Here is a 17020-nt window from a genome sequence, read left to right on the forward strand (position 1 = left end):
CACCATCCGTTTGGCCTGCTGGTAAGGCACCATCCGTTTGGCCTACTTGTAAGGCACCATCCGTTTGGCCTACTTGTAAGGCACCATCCGTTTGGCCTGTTGGTAAGGCACCATCCGTTTGGCCTGTTCGTAAGGCACCATCCGTTTGGCCTGCTTGTAAGGCACCATCCGTTTGGCCTACTTGTAAGGCACCATCCGTTTGGCCTGCTGGTAAGGCACCATCCGTTTGGCCTACTTGTAAGGCACCACCCGTTTGGCCTGTTCGTAAGGCACCATCCGTTTGGCCTGTTCGTAAGGCACCATCTGTTTGGCCTACTTGTAAGGCACCATCTGCTTGGCCTGCTGGTAAGGCACCATCCGTTTGGCCTGCTGGAAAGGCACCATCATTTTGGCGTGCTAGTAGGGCACCATTGTTTTGGCCTGCTGGTATTGTCCCCTTTTTTTGGATGGCTGGTATGGTATGTTATAAATTTTTTGTAAAGCGCACGTTAACCGATTGGTTTCATGGCGCTGTTTCTAGGAAGAGCCGAACTCTGGGAATTTATTTGTACGCTTGTCTACACAGCAATGTCTTGAGGGATTTTCTGAAGCTCAGCAGGTCAGTACAGGCATTGGCAGGGCAGAGTCAGGGCACGTCTGGAGCAACCAGGGAAGCCCAAGGAAGGTTAAAATGGCCTTCTCAGGGACCCACCAGTCGACAGACCAGGGATCGCGAAGGTACCCCGAGAGAAAACGCAAAGGGCCGGCTCACGGAACACTCGTGGAGTGTAGGCCGGCAATCTTCGGTGGAAATGCTGCTCGTGGTCTGGGCTACAAGTAACCCAATGCACAGCCTTAAGGATTGTCAAGAAGCATATGTTCTCTCACTGCACATGTCCCCCGTGGGTCCCCTGTGTCACTACCTTGGATGGTTCCTTGGGGTCCCAGCGATTCTACGTTCTCTAGGCACTTTGTCTAGTCAAATTGTGGTTCTTATACCACTTGCTTAATACATGGTTTGCTCCCCCACTGGGGCCCAGTGCATATTGTGCTATTTACTGAAGTTCTATTGCGTTTGAAGTGTGTACTTTGCTCTGTAATCTCGTGAAGGGATTACTAGAGAGTGTTTAGTAATAAATACATATATTTTATATATACCTTGTGTGGTTCCCCTTTCATTTGGTCACTCAAGGGGTTATAATCTGGTAAACCATGCTGCTTTACACTCCTTCAAGACTTAGCCTGAAGGCTGCTCTCCATAGCTACCACTAGGATAGCTTTCAGTAAAGGTTGTCTTTAAACCTATCATCAATAAGGGTTGTTTGGACTGGTGCAAGGTGCCCACTAGAACTAGTGGACAGAGTATGCCAGGCCAACTTCTCACAATTATTCTGCAACTACATAAGTTGTATTCGCACGTTGCATGAAGGCGCTGCTTGAATGATTGAGAGCCAATAAATTGCAGTGCAACCCAGACAAAACGGAGATCATATTGTACGGGTTGAATCCCCCCCCCAGGATGGGCAGGTGCATGGCCTAACAGTGCGCCCCCCCTCCCCCAGTGGCCAGACATCTGGGCATTATGTTCGGTTCTCAACTATCTCTCAGAGCGCAGGTGTCAGCAGTAGTGACGCCTGGCCGCTGGATCTATCGAATGCGGAGGAAGTTTCTCAACTTCCTTCCGCAGGACGCACGAGTCACTGTGGTCGGAGCACGGAGTCGCTCTAGGCCGGACTCTGCCAATGTTCTGTACTTGGGTCTTCCTGAATATCTGCTCCGGCGTCTACAAGTGATTCAGAACACGGCGGCCCGCCGCCTTTGTAAAATTCCTACACTCTCGCTGAAACTAAGTCTCGAACCTAGCTACGTCCAATACCGGAAAGGCATCAAAGCATGGCTATTTAACCAGTAAACTACACATTCGTCCTTAATTTCCATCCATAGGGTATTACTCGGATCCAAGGCGCCGGGAAACCCTCAGGGTAGCTTTTGACGCCATATAAATGTATTAAATAAATGAATAAATAAATAAATAAATAAATGCACATTGGTATCTCTGTCATGGGAGGGACTGCTCTGGTCGCCGGTCCGGTAACGCATAATGTACACGGCTCGGACATTGACACAATAAGCTCTTCACAACAAAGTGTCTCTGTACCTGAATGAGAGGATCAAGGCATAGTGACCAGGGCGGTCCCTGCGTTCCAGGGGGGGCGGTCCACTCTCAGTCCCCGATTTACGATACAGCGCAGAGGCGGCTCCTCTTTTACAGTTAAAGCGGCCAGGACATGGAACCAGTCGCCGGGCCATCTGCGATCCATTAGGGAGGAAACACATTTTAAGAAAGAACTAAGAACATTTGTATTCAAACTTTATGATTGTAAGACTCCGGCTGTTCCCGGCTTCTTTTCAGTCTCTAGTTGCCTAAAGCGCCGGGACACTCTTTTGAGTAGCTGTGCGCAATAGAAAAACCTCTCATTCATTCATTTAGTCAATAAAACAAGCATTTGCAATGCAATCGGTCTCGCCTTTGGGACCTTATATGTATTCAGCTATGCAGCACATTAGTCTGGGTGCTGAAACATCCACGGTTCATTAACATGGAGGGAAAGTAAGCACCAAACTGCATGACAGTCAGGTATGGGAACACATGAGAGAAATATTGCCTTTCAGCGGGAAATGGTGTAGTCCAAAGCTCTGCTTTTAATATAAAATCAGGGCCTTCGGTGGTCATATCACTGAAAATATAAGATTTGAAAAAAATATTATTGTCTACGGGTTCTCGTGGAAGACAATTTCTATGGACTGGAATCCAGAGAATGCTAACGTGATTCTGGTATTTTACTGTCCTCTGCTGGTCGTTTTCTATCAAGAAAGTTAAATAGAGGCAGCTGAACAGAAAAAAAAGAAAGAAAGTCCCTAAGCGGAAGCAGACAAGTCCTAGGGCTGATCTCCAGAGCCCACGAACTACATACACATATAAGTATACACTAAAGTATATACAAGAGGTCTCGAATGCTCGACGTAACAAGGACATGTTACATATATTTTTCAACAAAACATGAATTCTTTTATGTGAGCAGTGCTCTGTCTGGCCAGCCCTAGGCAGGGTATTAGAAACTGTTCACAGACAGTGTTCCCAGAGCAGGGCTCCTCGCCGGAGGGACCCCCTAAACCAGGCATAGAGAGGGTTTGAAGCCTCACCTCCAGACAGGGCCCAGAGCAAAGGAAACTTCACTGGACCGGCCCTTTAGAAGGACCCTCCATGACCAGGCCGCTGCAGCCGGCTTTTAAAAAGGGTTTCATCCTTCACAGGCCAGAGGGTACACCAGGTATAAAGGGGAACCAGAGAGGGCACGTATGACGACTTCTCACTGGATTCAGATCCCATCCCCCAACCAGACTCCAAGCCTAGCCCCGCCCTGACCAGCACTTGACTCAGACCCCAGGCCCCGCCCTGACCCTCACTGGACTCAGACCCTCGTCCCTCATCCAGACCCCGGGCCCCGCCCTGACCCTCACTGGACTCAGACCCTCATCCCTCAGCCAGACCCCAAGCCCCACCCTGACCCTCACTGGACTCGGACCCCTCACCCCTCAGCGAGACCCCAAGCCCCGCCCCGCCCTGACCCTCACTGGACTCAGACCCTCGTCCCTCATCCAGACCCCGGGCCCCGCCCTGACCCTCACTGGACTCAGACCCCTCAGCCAGACCCCAAGCCCCGCCCTGACCCTCACTGGACTCAGACCCCTCAGCCAGACCCCGCCCCGCCCTGACTCTCAGTGGACTCCGACCCTCACCCCTCAGCCAGACCCCAAGCCCCGCCCTGACCCTCACTGGACTCAGACCCTCATCCCTCAGCCAGACCCCAAGCCCAGCCCTGACCCTCACTGGACTCAGACCCTCATCCCACAGCCAGACCCCAAGCTTCACCCTGACCCTCACTGGACTCAGACCCCTCGTCCCTCAGCCAGACCCCAAGCCCCGCCCTGACCCTCACTGGACTCAGACCCTCACCCCTCAGCCAGACCCCAAGCCCCGCCCTGACCCTCACTGGACTCAGACCCTCATCCCTCAGCCAGACCCCAAGCCCCGCCCTGACCCTCACTGGACTCAGACCCTCACCCCTCAGCCAGACCCCAAGCCCCGCCCTGACCCTCACTGGACTCAGACCCTCATCCCTCAGCCAGACCCCAAGCCCCGCCCTGACCCTCACTGGACTCAGACCCTCACCCCTCAGCCAGACCCCAAGCCCCGCCCTGACCCTCACTGGACTCAGACCCCTCATCCCTCAGCCAGACCCCAAGCCCCGCCCTGACCCTCACTGGACTCAGACCCCTCAGCCACACCCCAAGCCCCGCCCTGACCCTCACTGGACTCAGCCCCTCATCCCTCATCCAGACCCCGGGCCCCGCCCTGACCCTCACTGGACTCAGACCCTCACCCTCAGCCAGACCCCAGGCCCCGCCCTGACCCTCACTGGACTCAGACCCTCGTCCCTCATCCAGACCCCGGGCCCCACCCTGACCCTCACTGGACTCAGACCCTCATCCCTCAGCCAGACCCCAGGCCCCGCCCTGACCCTCACTGGACTCAGACCCTCAGCCAGACCCCAAGCCCCGCCCCGCCCTGACCCTCACTTGACTCAGACCCTCATCCATCAGCCAGACCCCACGCCCCGCCCTGACCCTCACTGGACTCAGACCCTCATCCCTCAGTCAGACCCCAAGCCCCGCCCTGACCCTCACTGGACTCAGACCCCTCAGCCAGACCCCAAGCCCCGCCCTGACCCTCACTGGACTCAGACCCTCATCCCTCAGCCAGACCCCAAGCCCTGCCCTGACCCTCACTGGACTCAGACCCTCAGCCAGACCCCAAGCTCCGCCCTGACCCTCACTGGACTCAGACCCTCATCCCTCAGCCAGACCCCAAGCCCCGCCCTGACCCTCACTGGACTCAGACCCTCATCCCTCAGCCGGACCCCAAGCCCCACCCTGACCCTCACTGGACTCAGACCCTCAGCCAGACCCCAGGCCCCACCCTGACCCTCACTGGACTCAGACCCTCATCCCTCATCCAGACCCCAAGCCCCGCCCTGACCCTCACTGGACTCAGACCCTCATCCCTCAGCCAGACCCCAAGCCCCGCCCTGCCCTGACCCTCACTGGACTCAGACCCTCATCCCTCAGCCAGACCCCGACCCCCGCCCTGACCCTCATCCCTCAGCCAGACCCCAGGCCCCGCCCGCCCTGACCCTCACTGGACTCAGACCCCTCATCCCTCATCCAGACCCCAAGCCCCGCCCCGCCCCTCACTGGACTCAGATCCTCACCCCTCAGCCAGACCGCAAGCCCCGCCCTGACCCTCACTGGACTCAGACCCTCATCCCTCAGCCAGACCCCAAGCCCCGCCCTGACCCTCCCTGGACTCAGACCCTCACCCCTCAGCCAGACCCCAAGCCCCGCCCTAACCCCCACTGGACTCAGACCCTCATCCCTCATCCAGACCCCAAGCCCCGCCCTGACCCTCACTGGACTCAGACCCTCATCCCTCAGCCAGACCCCAAGCCCCGCCCTAACCCTCCCTGGACTCAGACCCCTCAGCCAGACCCCAAGCCCCGCCCTAACCCCCACTGGACTCAGACCCTCATCCCTCATCCAGACCCCAAGCCCAGCCCTGACCCTCACTGGACTCAGACCCTCATCCCTCATCCAGACCCCAAGCCCCGCCCCGCCCCTCACTGGACTCAGACCCTCATCCCTCATCCAGACCCCAAGCCCCGCCCCTCACTGGACTCAGACCCTCATCCCTCAGCCAGACCCCAAGCCTCGCCCCGCCCTGACCCTCACTGGACTCAGACCCTCATCCCTCAGCCAGACCCCAAGCCTCGCCCCGCCCTGACCCTCACTGGACTCAGATCCTCACCCCTCAGCCAGACCCCAGGCCCCGCCCTGACCCTCAGTGGACTCAGACCCTCATCCCTCAGCCAGACCCCAAGCCCCGCCCTGACCCTCACTGGACTCAGACCCTCATCCCTCAGCCAGACCCCAAGCCTCGCCCCGCCCTGACCCTCACTGGACTCAGACCCTCATCCCTCAGCCAGACCCCAGGCCCCGCCCTGACCCTCAGTGGACTCAGACCCTCATCCCTCAGCCAGACCCCAAGCCCCGCCCTGACCCTCACTGGACTCAGACCCTCAGCCAGACCCCAGGCCCCGCCCTGACCCTCACTGGACTCGGACCCCTCAGCCAGACCCCGACCCCCGCCCTGACCCTCATCCCTCAGCCAGACCCCAGGCCCCGCCCGCCCTGACCCTCACTGGACTCAGACCCCTCATCCCTCATCCAGACCCCAAGCCCCGCCCCGCCCTGACCCTCACTGGACTCAGACCCTCATCCCTCAGCCAGACCCCAAGCCCCGCCCCGCCCTGACCCTCACTGGACTCAGACCCTCATCCCTCAGCCAGACCCCGACCCCCGCCCTGACCCTCATCCCTCAGCCAGACCCCAGGCCCCGCCCGCCCTGACCCTCACTGGACTCAGACCCCTCATCCCTCATCCAGACCCCAAGCCCCGCCCCGCCCCTCACTGGACTCAGATCCTCACCCCTCAGCCAGACCCCAAGCCCCGCCCTGACCCTCACTGGACTCAGACCCTCATCCCTCAGCCAGACCCCAAGCCCCGCCCTGACCCTAACTGGACTCAGACCCTCACCCCTCAGCCAGACCCCAAGCCCCGCCCTGACCCTCACTGGACTCAGACCCTCATCCCTCATCCAGACCCCAGGCCCCGCCCGCCCTGACCCTCACTGGACTCAGACCCTCAGCCAGACCCCAGGCCCCGCCCTGACCCTCACTGGACTCAGACCCTCATCCCTCAGCCAGACCCCGACCCCCGCCCTGACCCTCATCCCTCAGCCAGACCCCAGGCCCCGCCCTGCCCCGCCCCTCACTGGACTCAGATCCTCACCCCTCAGCCAGACCCCGACCCCCGCCCTGACCCTCACTGGACTCAGACCCTCATCCCTCAGCCAGACCCCAAGCCCCTCCCTGACCCTCACTGGACTCAGATCCTCACCCCTCAGCCAGACCCCGACCCCCGCCCTGACCCTCACTGGACTCAGACCCCTCATCCCTCATCCAGACCCCAAGCCCCGCCCCGCCCTGACCCTCACTGGACTCAGACCCTCATCCCTCATCCAGACCCCAAGCCCCGCCCCGCCCTGACCCTCACTGGACTCAGACCCTCATCCCTCAGCCAGACCCCAAGCCCCGCCCCGCCCTGACCCTCAATGGACTCAGACCCTCATCCCTCATCCAGACCCCAGGCCCCACCCTGACCCTCAGTGGACTCAGATCCTCACCCCTCAGCCAGACCCTAAGCCCCTCCCCGCCCTGACCCCCACTGGACTCAGACCCTCATCCCTCAGCCAGACCCCAGGCCCCGCCCTGACCCTCACTGGACTCAGACCCTCATCCCTCATCCAGACCCCAAGCCCCGCCCTGACCCTCACTGGACTCTGACCCTCATCCCTCATCCAGACCCCAAGCCCCGCCCCGCCCTGACCGTCACTGGACTCAGACCCTCAGTCAGACCCCAAGCCCTGCCCTGACCCTCACTGGACTCAGACCCTCATCCCTCAGCCAGACCCCAAGCCCCGCCCCGCCCCTCACTGGACTCAGATCCTCACCCCTCAGCCAGACCCCAAGCCCCTCCCCGCCCTGACCCCCACTGGACTCAGACCCTCATCCCTCATCCAGACCCCAGGCCCCGCCCTGACCCTCACTGGACTCAGACCCTCATCCCTCAGCCAGACCCCAAGCCCCTCCCTGACCCTCACTGGACTCAGACCCTCATCCCTCATCCAGACCCCAAGCCCCGCCCCTCCCCCGGTGCCAGGGGCCTCTCACCACACAGTCCGGGGGCCCCTGGCTCGCCTGGGAGCCCCCCCGGCGCTCGAGTCCATGTCCGAGTAGCCCTCGTTCCAGCAGGTGTCATCCGGGGGGTCGTCCGAATCTTTACCCCACGGGGTGTGGCGTGTCCTCTCCATGTCAGCGCCGACCATCTGGAAGGAACGGACACGGATACCAGACATGTCAATCGAAGGGGGTCATAGCAGAAACATAGCCTCTGTAACATTAGAGATAGCTCGGCTGTCTGGGGTCTGTAAGATCGTTGTAACCTGAGGGATAGCTCAGCTGTCTGGGGTCTGTAAGATCGTTGTAACCTGAGGGATAGCTCAGCTGTCTGGGGTCTGTAAGATCGTTGTAACCTGAGGGATAGCTCAGCTGTCTGGGGTCTGTAAGATCGTTGTAACCTGAGGGATAGCTCAGATGTCTGAGGTTTGTAAAATGGGTGAACCGGAGGGATAGCTCTGCCATCTGAGGTCTGTAAAATATGTGTAACTTGAGGGATAGCTCAGCTGTGTAAAATCTCTGTAACCCGAGTAATAGTTCTGCTTTCACAGGCGAGTAAAGCCAGTGTAATCTAAGGGATAGCTCTGCTGTCAGAGGTCTGTAAAATCTGTGTAACCTGATGTAAAGCTCTGCTGTGGCCTGTAAAATCTGAGTAAACTGAGGGATAGCTCTGCTGTCTGAGGTCTTACCCGAGGAATACCTGTGCTGTCTGGGGTCTGTAAGATGTATGTAACCTGAGGGATAGCTCGGCTGTGTAAGGTCTGTGTAACCTGAGGGATAGCTCCGCTGTGTAAGGTCTGTGTAATCTGAGGGATAGCTCTGCTGTGTAAGGTCTCTGTAACCTGAGGGATAGCTCCGCTGTGTAAGGTCTGTGCAAGCTGTGGGATAGCTCGGCTGTGTAAGGTCTGTGTAACCTGAGGGATAGCTCTGCTGTGTAAGGTCTGTGTAATCTGAGGGATAGCTCCACTGTGTAAGGTCTGTGTAACCTGAGGGATAGCTCTGCTGTGTAAGGTCTGTGTAATCTGAGGGATAGCTCTGCTGTGTAAGGTCTCTGTAACCTGAGGGATAGCTCCGCTGTGTAAGGTCTGTGTAACCTGTGGGATAGCTCCGCTGTGTAAGGTCTGTGCACGCTGTGGATAGCTCTGCTGTGTAAGGTCTGTGCACGCTGTGGGATAGCTCTGCTGTCTAAGGTCTGTGTAACCTGAGGGATAGCTCCGCTGTGTAAGGTCTGTGTTACCTGAGGGATAGCTCCGCTGTGTAAGGTCTGTGTTACCTGAGGGATAGCTCTGCTGTGTAAGGTCTGTGCACGCTGTGGGATAGCTCTGCTGTCTAAGGTCTGTGTAACCTGAGGGATAGCTCCGCTGTGTAAGGTCTGTGTTACCTGAGGGATAGCTCCGCTGTGTAAGGTCTGTGTAACCTGAGGGATAGCTCCGCTGTGTAAGGTCTGTGCAAGCTGTGGATAGCTCCGCTGTGTAAGGTCTGTGCACGCTGTGGATAGCTCTGCTGTGTAAGGTCTCTGTAACCTGAGGGATAGCTCAGCTGTGTAAGGTCTGTGTAACCTGAGGGATAGCTCTGCTGTGTAAGGTCTGTGTTACCTGAGGGATAGCTCCGCTGTATAAGGTCTGTGCACGCTGTGGATAGCTCTGCTGTGTAAGGTCTCTGTAACCTGAGGGATAGCTCAGCTGTGTAAGGTCTGAGTTACCCGAGGGATAGCTCTGCTGTGTAAGGTCTGTGCAAGCTGTGGATAGCTCTGCTGTGTAAGGTCTGTGCACGCTGTGGATAGCTCCGCTGTGTAAGGTCTGTGTAAGCTGTGGATAGCTCCACTGTGTAAGGTCTGTGTTACCTGAGGGATAGCTCTGCTGTGTAAGGTCTGTGTAACCTGAAGGATAGCTCAGCTGTGTAAGGTCTGTGTAACCTGAGGGATAGCTCTGCTGTGTAAGGTCTGTGTAACCTGAGGGATAGCTCCGTTGTGTAAGGTCTGTGCACGCTGTGGATAGCTCTGCTGTGTAAGGTCTGTGTAACCTGAGGGATAGCTCTGCTGTGTAAGGTCTGTGTAACCTGAAGGATAGCTCAGCTGTGTAAGGTCTGTGTAACCTGAGGGATAGCTCTGCTGTGTAAGGTCTGTGTAACCTGAGGGTTAGCTCAGCTGTGTAAGGTCTGTGTAACCTGAGGGATAGCTCTGCTGTGTAAGGTCTCTGTAACCTGAGGGATAGCTCTGCTGTGTAAGGTCTGTGCACGCTGTGGATAGCTCTGCTGTGTAAGGTCTGTGTAACCTGAGGGATAGCTCTGCTGTGTAAGGTCTGTGTAACCTGAAGGATAGCTCAGCTGTGTAAGGTCTGTGTAACCTGAGGGATAGCTCTGCTGTGTAAGGTCTGTGTAACCTGAGGGTTAGCTCAGCTGTGTAAGGTCTGTGTAACCTGAGGGATAGCTCTGCTGTGTAAGGTCTCTGTAACCTGAGGGATAGCTCTGCTGTGTAAGGTCTGTGCAAGCTGTGGATAGCTCTGCTGTGTAAGGTCTGTGCAAGCTGTGGATAGCTCCGCTGTGTAAGGTCTGTGCAAGCTGTGGATAGCTCTGCTGTGTAAGGTCTGTGTAACCTGAGGGATAGCTCTGCTGTGTAAGACCTTCTCTCCTCACAGCCCAGCCTACCTCCCACCATCCCTCTACCCTACAAACGACGCACCCTCCCTACATACCCTCGCCTCCTACGACACCCGCGTTGGCCAACCATCCCCGTTCGCAATAACTCCCACCGCCCCCGTCGTGTCCTCAACCCACTGTCGGACCGCGACCTATGCTCTCTCCTACGCTCTTATGGCCCAGGTCCGGTAAAACACATATCCAACACAACCATCCCCATTCCCACAATTCTTACAAACCCCCTGAGGCTCCCAACACTCAACAACAGAGGTTCCGTCCCTAACAACCTCAGAAAAATTCCCCTCACACTAGAAAGCACGACCACCCTTCTCTCTCCCAAACTCAAATGCATCCTACTCAATTGCAGATCGGCCCATAGACACTCCTCCGACATCGCTGATCTCGTCTCAGCCATGGATTTGGACCTAGCTATTCTAACGGAAACGTGGCTTACTGAAACCTCTACCCCGATTATGGACATACTAGTCCCCCCCAATTATCACATCATCAGGCTGGACAGGTCTCCTGGCAAGACGGGCGGGGGAATTGCATGCATCTTTAGGAGCAACCTCTCCGTTACCAAAGTCAACTCCCCCTCCCTTTCCTCCTGTGAACTCCTCTGCCTCGACATCACCAGCGAGGGCAAACAAGTTTGTGCTTTACATCTCATCTATCACCCGCCTGGTGACAACCTCATATTCACCCAACAACTCATGGACACGATCACATTAAATGCCGGTCGGCAGACAACCCAAGTCTACCTGGGTGACTTCAATCTCCACTGGAATGATCAGAAAGACACAGTGGTGAATAGCCTCAAAACTTTCATTAATGCGCTTGACCTCACCCAAATATGCGATAGACCAACACACGACAAAGGCTCGATACTCGATCTCATCATTGCCAAAGAGAACTCTACACAACTGGAGGCGATACAACCCTGCGACTGGTCAGATCACCACATTATCACCTTCTTTATCAATGAAAAAGTTAAACCTAACCCGGCTCAACCAATCAAATCCAAAACATGGAAAAGGGACATGAAGAATCTTAACCCCTCTACCCTGCCTCCCCACATCGGCAATCTCCTCCTTCCCCCTTCAGGTGCCTCGGATGTTCAATCACTGACCGACCACTACCTTGACTCTATGAATATAATAGTCAATGAAGTCGCCCCACTGCAACTGAAGAGAGTCTCCACCAAAATTTCTAACCCCTGGTATGACGATAGACTCAATGACGACAGGCGTACTATGCGAATGGCAGAGCGCACCTGGAGATCGGACCCTTCAGCACTGCACCTCAAAAGGCTTAAGAACAAGAGAAATGCCTACTTCAGGAAAATAAAGCGCACAAAGTCGAACTTCTTTAGCCGCCAGTTGGACCAAGCAAAAAACAGGCCAAGAAAGCTGTTCGAACTAATCAAGACCCAAACAAAGACACAACCCTTACAATCAAACAGCACAACAAGCGACACCCCACACTGTGAAGCCTTCTCTGCTTTCTTTAAGCTAAAGTCTGACAACATAAGAAATGACCTCATCATGGATGTAAGCCGATTCCCCAATCACACCAGAATGGCTAACATTCAACCTAAAAACAAGGCATCCTGGCTGTACTTCGACACTTACTCGGAAGAAGCAATACACAAACTGCTCTGCACCTTGAAGCCCTCTAATCACCTCACAGACCCTCTACCTGCTAATGCTGTAAAAGACTTCATCCCCTTGCTCCTCCCTCTCTGGACCAAAATCATCAACAGCTCCCTACAACAAGGCCTCATTCCAGACTCCCTCAAGGTGGGGCAAGTCACGCCTATACTCAAGAAACCTACAGCTGATCCGTCTGACCTAAACAATTACCGGCCCATCACCAATATCCCCACCCTGGCCAAACTGCTGGAGAAATGTGTCCAACTCCAACTAACAAAACACATTGATCAATTCGACCTCCTCAACCCTCATCAATCAGGCTTCCGAGCGAAACACAGCACTGAAACGGCCATGACACACATAATTGATGACGCCCTCCAAATTCTTGATCGCAATGAGTCCTGCCTCCTCATCCTTCTTGACCTCTCTTCAGCATTTGACACGGTCAAACATGAGAACTTGCTGGAGCTTCTAAGCACTAGAATGGGGCTATCGGGAACTGTTCTCAAATGGTTCTCGTCCTTCCTTCACAACCGGTCTCAGAAGTTCAAGATCAACAATGTGCTATCTACACCCGTACCTGCAGATCTAGGTGTTCCACAAGGATCCTCCCTCTCCCCCACACTGTTCAACCTCGTCATGGAACCGCTCGCCACCCTGCTCCAAGCTTCTAATGTCCAATTCCATATGTACGCCGACGACACACAACTTTACCTAAAGCTACAATCCCCGGAAGATATCAAACATCTGAATTCCACGCTTATCAACACTCAATCTTGGCTGGCCGATAATCACCTCAAACTTAATGCTCTGAAAACTGAGTTCCTACTTATCTCACCTCCGACGAAAATCTCCACCACCCAAACATGGATCAATAATCTAACAGCACTCAATGTCCAACCTACCATCGTGGACTCGGCAAAATCCCTAGGCATCACACTCGACGCCAAGCTCAACATGCAGCAGCACGTTAGCAAAGCCACAAAAGGAGCTAATTTCCAAATCAACACACTGAGGAAACTTAAACCCTTCCTCCCAGCCAAGGACTTCCAAACTGCTGTACAAGCGTTAGTCATCCCTCGCATAGACTATGGAATTGTGGCCCTCAGCGGACTCCCGCTATCCACAACAGCACCCTTAAGAGCCTTCCTGAACGCTGCCGCGAGACTCATTACTGGCTCAAGAAAACACTCGCATATATCCCCAGACTTAAAGTCTCTAAAATGGCTGCCTTTTGAAGCCAGAATACAGCTAAAAATTGCAGTTATGACACACGCGGCCGTGCACCACAATACACCCAACTACCTCGCTCAAAAGTTGTCTATATCAGGAGGTTCGAGATCCAATAGAAGTGCAAAAAATCTACTCCTGAAACCTCGTAGATTCCGGAAAGAGAAAACATACAAGCGCTCCTTCTCAGGAATGGCACCCAGGATCTGGAATGCGCTCCCTCCTGAAACCAGGCCTATCTCCTCCACTGCACTCTTCAAGAAAGAGGTGAAAACAATCCTTCTGGCCAAGATCTCCTGAACCTTATAGATGCTGGATCAGAGACTCTGCATTGCTTTGTATCACTGTTCACCTTGTCCTTTGGCACTATACTTCTACTTGGTGGGGGCACTACTACGTTTCTCTCTCACTACCGACCAATATATGATACACTTTGGTTTACTGATTCACTCTCCCGATGCCCCCACTCTGTGTTCTCTCTATATTAGGACATTGATATAAGCCATCACCACTCCCAAGGTGGACCTGAACACCTCTGTAGTGGGATCAATGACTTGTGCCGTCTTATATTACTTGTTTACCTGATTGTATATTGATATGTTTTATGTACATATTATTACCCTATCATGTTACTGACTATTATACTGCTCCCACTATCTCTGTTCATTCCTACTGCCCCTACCCTGTCTTTGTGTGAAGCGCTCTGATATCTGTAAGGATCTTATTCGCGCTATATAAAACTTTGAATAAATAAATAAATAAAATAAATAAATAAGGTCTGTGTAACCTGAGGGATAGCTCCGCTGTGCAAGGTCTGTGTTACCTGAGGGATAGCTCCGCTGTGTAAGGTCTGTGTAACCTGAGGGATAGCTCCGCTGTGTAAGGTCTGTGTTACCTGAGGGATAGCTCCGCTGTGTAAGGTCTGTGTTACCTGAGGGATAGCTCCGCTGTAAGGTCTGTGTAACCTGAGGGATAGCTCCGTTGTGTAAGGTCTGTGCAAGCTGTGATAGCTCAGCTGTGTAAGGTCTGTGCAAGCTGTGGATAGCTCCGCTGTGTAAGGTCTGTGTAACCTGAGGGATAGCTCCGCTGTGCAAGGTCTGTGTTACCTGAGGGATAGCTCTGCTGTTCAAGGTCTGTGCAAGCTGTGGATAGCTCCCCTGTGTAAGGTCTAAGTTACCTGAGGGATAGCTCTGCTGTGTAAGGTCTGTGTAACCTGAGGGATAGCTCCGCTGTGCAAGGTCTGTGTTACCTGAGGGATAGCTCTGCTGTTCAAGGTCTGTGCAAGCTGTGGATAGCTCCCCTGTGTAAGGTCTAAGTTACCTGAGGGATAGCTCTGCTGTGTAAGGTCTGTGTAACCTGAGGGATAGCTCTGCTGTGTAAGGTCTGTGTTACCTGAGGGATAGCTCTGCTGTTCAAGGTCTGTGCAAGCTGTGGATAGCTCCCCTGTGTAAGGTCTAAGTTACCTGAGGGATAGCTCTGCTGTGTAAGGTCTGTGTAACCTGAGGGATAGCTCTGCTGTGTAAGGTCTGTGTTACCTGAGGGATAGCTCCGCTGTGTAAGGTCTGTGTAATCTGAGGGATAGCTCTGCTGTGTAAGGTCTGTGCACGCTGTGGATAGCTCCCCTGTGTAAGGTCTAAGTTACCTGAGGGATAGCTCTGCTGTGTAAGGTCTGTGTAACCTGAGGGATAGCTCTGCTGTGTAAGGTCTGTGTTACCTGAGGGATAGCTCTGCTGTTCAAGGTCTGTGCAAGCTGTGGATAGCTCCCCTGTGTAAGGTCTAAGTTACCTGAGGGATAGCTCTGCTGTGTAAGGTCTGTGTAACCTGAGGGATAGCTCTGCTGTGTAAGGTCTGTGTTACCTGAGGGATAGCTCCGCTGTGTAAGGTCTGTGTAACCTGAGGGATAGCTCTGCTGTGTAAGGTCTGTGTAACCTGAGGGATAGCTCTGCTGTGTAAGGTCAGTGTAACCTGAGGGATAGCTCTGCTGTGTAAGGTCTGTGTTACCTGAGGGATAGCTCCGCTGTGTAAGGTCTGTGTTACCTGAGGGATAGCTCCGCTGTGTAAGGTATGTGCAAGCTGTGGATAGCTCCGCTGTGTAAGGTCTGTGTAACCTGAGGGATAGCTCTGCTGTGTAAGGACTGTGTAACCTGAGGGATAGCTCTGCTGTGTAAGGTCTGTGTTACCTGAGGGATAGCTCCGCTGTGTAAGGTCTGTGTTACCTGAGGGATAGCTCCGCTGTGTAAGGTCTGTGCACGCTGTGGATAGCTCTGCTGTGTAAGGTCTGTGTAACCTGAGGGATAGCTCCGCTGTGTAAGGTCTGTGTAACCTGAGGGATAGCTCCGCTGTGCAAGGTCTGTGTTACCTGAGGGATAGCTCCGCTGTGTAAGGTCTGTGTAACCTGAGGGATAGCTCCGCTGTGTAAGGTCTGTGTTACCTGAGGGATAGCTCCGCTGTGTAAGGTCTGTGTTACCTGAGGGATAGCTCCGCTGTAAGGTCTGTGTAACCTGAGGGATAGCTCTGCTGTGTAAGGTCTGTGTAACCTGAGGGATAGCTCCGCTGTGTAAGGTCTGTGCAAGCTGAGGGATAGCTCCGTTGTGTAAGGTCTGTGCAAGCTGTGATAGCTCAGCTGTGTAAGGTCTGTGCAAGCTGTGGATAGCTCCGCTGTGTAAGGTCTGTGTAACCTGAGGGATAGCTCCGCTGTGCAAGGTCTGTGTTACCTGAGGGATAGCTCTGCTGTTCAAGGTCTGTGCAAGCTGTGGATAGCTCCCCTGTGTAAGGTCTAAGTTACCTGAGGGATAGCTCTGCTGTGTAAGGTCTGTGTAACCTGAGGGATAGCTCTGCTGTGTAAGGTCTGTGTTACCTGAGGGATAGCTCTGCTGTTCAAGGTCTGTGCAAGCTGTGGATAGCTCCCCTGTGTAAGGTCTAAGTTACCTGAGGGATAGCTCTGCTGTGTAAGGTCTGTGTAACCTGAGGGATAGCTCTGCTGTGTAAGGTCTGTGTTACCTGAGGGATAGCTCCGCTGTGTAAGGTCTGTGTAACCTGAGGGATAGCTCTGCTGTGTAAGGTCTGTGTAACCTGAGGGATAGCTCTGCTGTGTAAGGTCAGTGTAACCTGAGGGATAGCTCTGCTGTGTAAGGTCTGTGTTACCTGAGGGATAGCTCCGCTGTGTAAGGTCTGTGTTACCTGAGGGATAGCTCCGCTGTGTAAGGTATGTGCAAGCTGTGGATAGCTCCGCTGTGTAAGGTCTGTGTAACCTGAGGGATAGCTCTGCTGTGTAAGGACTGTGTAACCTGAGGGATAGCTCTGCTGTGTAAGGTCTGTGTAACCTGAGGGATAGCTCCGCTGTGTAAGGTCTGTGCAAGCTGTTTATAGCTCTGCTGTGTAAGGTCTGTGCAAGCTGTTTATAGCTCTGCTGTGTAAGGTCTGTGCAAGCTGTTTATAGCTCTGCTGTGTAAGGTCTGTGCAAGCTGTGGGATAGCTCTGCTGTGTAAGGTCTGAGTTACCCGAGGGATAGCTCTGCTGTGTAAGGTCTGTGTTACCTGAGGGATAGCTCCGCTGTGTAAGGTCTGTGTAACCTGAGGGATAGCTCTGCTGTGTAAGGTCTGTGCA

The 17020-nt window shown here is 54.4% G+C and overlaps 1 protein-coding gene across 1 annotated transcript in view; it reads right to left on the reverse strand.

Moving 5' to 3' along the window:
* Nucleotides 1–17020, reverse strand: part of LOC144798190 (uncharacterized) — a 204520-nt gene that overhangs the window by 68794 nt on the left and 118706 nt on the right. The window contains exon 2 of the mRNA XM_078668938.1: nt 7890–8044. Within this exon, the coding sequence (XP_078525064.1) occupies nt 7890–8044 (155 nt within the window). The remainder of the gene's footprint in view (nt 1–7889; nt 8045–17020) is intronic.

The sequence above is a fragment of the Lissotriton helveticus genome, chromosome 12 (genome assembly GCF_964261635.1).
Source record: "Lissotriton helveticus chromosome 12, aLisHel1.1, whole genome shotgun sequence".
NCBI lineage: Eukaryota > Metazoa > Chordata > Amphibia > Caudata > Salamandridae > Lissotriton > Lissotriton helveticus.